This window comes from Acanthisitta chloris, unplaced genomic scaffold, assembly GCF_000695815.1.
Source record: "Acanthisitta chloris isolate BGI_N310 unplaced genomic scaffold, ASM69581v1 Scaffold37421, whole genome shotgun sequence".
NCBI lineage: Eukaryota > Metazoa > Chordata > Aves > Passeriformes > Acanthisittidae > Acanthisitta > Acanthisitta chloris.
In genome coordinates, this window is record NW_008655999.1 from 1 (window position 1) to 2,172 (window position 2,172).

At 53.5% G+C, this 2,172-nt stretch overlaps 1 protein-coding gene across 1 annotated transcript; it reads left to right on the forward strand.

The window, feature by feature from the left end:
* The first annotated feature begins 6 nt into the window (after window positions 1-6).
* RPL27 (ribosomal protein L27) lies at window positions 7-1,611 on the forward strand. The gene is made up of 3 exons (XM_009084149.1): window positions 7-93; window positions 673-783; window positions 1,519-1,611. Exons 1-3 carry the CDS (start codon window positions 11-13, stop codon window positions 1,565-1,567), a joined length of 243 nt encoding a protein of 80 aa, XP_009082397.1. The 5' UTR covers window positions 7-10; the 3' UTR covers window positions 1,568-1,611.
* Window positions 1,612-2,172: the final 561 nt, after the last annotated feature.

Below are 2,172 nucleotides of genomic sequence, written 5' to 3' on the forward strand. Positions count from 1 at the left end.
GACTGCTGCCATGGGCAAGAAGAAGATTGCGAAAAGGTCCAAAATCAAGTCTTTCGTGAAGGTTTACAACTACAACCACCTGATGCCCACCCGGTGAGTGGTGCCGCCTGCAGGGCTGGAGGAGGCTGATGCTGTTGGAGATGTTGGTTCTCGTGTGCTCTGCTGCACGCCGCGAGTCACCGAGGATGTCAGTGATGTGGCTGAGTGAACATGAGGCTCAGGCCCTGCAAAAACAGGGAGTTGGGGGTGCAAGGCTGAGGGGAAATGTTAACGAGTTTCTGGGATGAGCTGGCTCTTCTTTGAGCCACACTGACCTTTTTCTTGCTCAAGGGGTGTCAGCAGATGAGACTTTGAGACAGCCGTGATGGTCTGAGGCTGGCAGAGCCATTTCTTCCCATGGCCTAGAGCTCCCAGAGTGGCTACGAGGCATCACGTCAGAGCTGTGTGTCCCTTGGGCACTGTGCCCCTGTTCCTTTGCAAGCTAAACTAAATGGGGATTCTTTAGTGGTTTGGTGATTCTTGAACTGAGAAGGCTTTAAGAGCTGTAGTCCCTTGACCAGGGGGAGGCTTGTACTGACCTAGTGTGGGTGTTTGACTGGTCCTGGCTATTTCCTGGGTTCTCAGCCCTGTGCCAGGTATTGTGGCCCTTTACCTTGCTGCTCTCTTGTCCAGGTATTCTGTGGATATTCCCCTGGACAAAACAGTAGTCAATAAGGATGTGTTCAGGGACCCTGCTCTGAAACGCAAAGCGAGACGTGAAGCCAAGGTGAAATTTGAGGAGAGGTAAGTTGGGAGTATCTCTTCAATGGTGACAGTGCTCCTCCTTGGGGCAAGCACTTGATGTGGCTGTACCACAGCCCTTGAGTTCCCTGGATGGGACTTCTGCGTGTTCCTTCTTACCTGTGCATCATGTGTGCAACATCGTGTGTGCAGCGTCGCCTGCGCAGTGTCATGTGGGCCGCATCGTGCTGGTGCAAGCGTAGCCTTTCAGGTGCCGGGGGATGTTCTGGCATTGCACAGCTGGTTCATGCCCTCTCTGTCACTGGGCTGAGTGGGCCAGGGCTGTGCTGATGCTCTGCCTAGGAGTGCTGGGGTTAACAGTCCTTGTTTTCCATTTTGTGTTCAGAAGCTCCTTCAGAGGCAGAAGCTGTGTGGCCTTAGTTGATGCAGGTTGTCTTGGGCAGCCCCTGCCTGGGCTGTTCTCTAAGGTCTTCTCCCAGTGACTGCCCTCCATGCAGGGTGTCCAGTGGGGGCAGCCACATCTTGCACTCATGTCCACTGGGGTGGAAGCTGCCATGGTGTGGGTGTCCTTCCTGAGAAATGTGGAAGCTGGCACTTGCTTCCCTTAAGAGTCTCAGTATTTAAAGTGGGTCTAGTTGCAGCCCAGGCTGGAGAGACCAGGTAAATTGCCTCTGGGTAAGCTGTGTGCTGCATCTTGTCTGTCCAGGACGGCTCAGGTGCAGGTCTGGTGCTGTTACCTGCTGATACAGTTTCTCTAACCTTTGTGTTTTCTTTTAGGTACAAAACAGGCAAGAATAAGTGGTTCTTCCAGAAGCTGCGATTCTAAAGGTGTAACAAGGTTGCATCAATAAATGTTTATTAAAAACCGTGTTGTTATTTGAAGAACAAGCAGTGCTAGGCTTTTGTGGTGTGGTCATGCTTTGTGTCTCTAAGAGCTGAGAAAGCTGTTGCTGTCCAGGTGGGTGTCAGCACATCACTGGAGCCTTCTGCAGCCCAGCCCATGGCTGCAGGTGTGCAGTGTGGCTCAAGCCATGGCTGCAGGTGTCACCTGTGGGCCTGCCATCAGGCACTTCTTGCTCCATGTGGGGCCAGGGCTGCTCTTCCCTCTCCTGCAAGCTGCAGTGTCGTTGATGTTGTTCCTGCCACACTGGAAACCCCTTACTCTCAAAATTGGTGTTCTCTGTGAGAGAAAAGGGGTGGGAGAGGGAAGGGATAATTCCAGGTGTCTGCTGAGTTCAGGGTGACTCTGTGGTGACTGACCTGTGGGTGTTGGATTTTTGTTTCCCAGACTGGTCCCGTGGTGAGCAGTGGGTTGGGGTGTAAACCCAGGAGGGGTGCGCAGGGCAGGAAGGGGTTAGTTACTATTTTTGGTCCGTTCCTGGACGGGGCAGGTGCGCCGACGGCGGGGGGGTGATGGGGAAGGATGCGCTC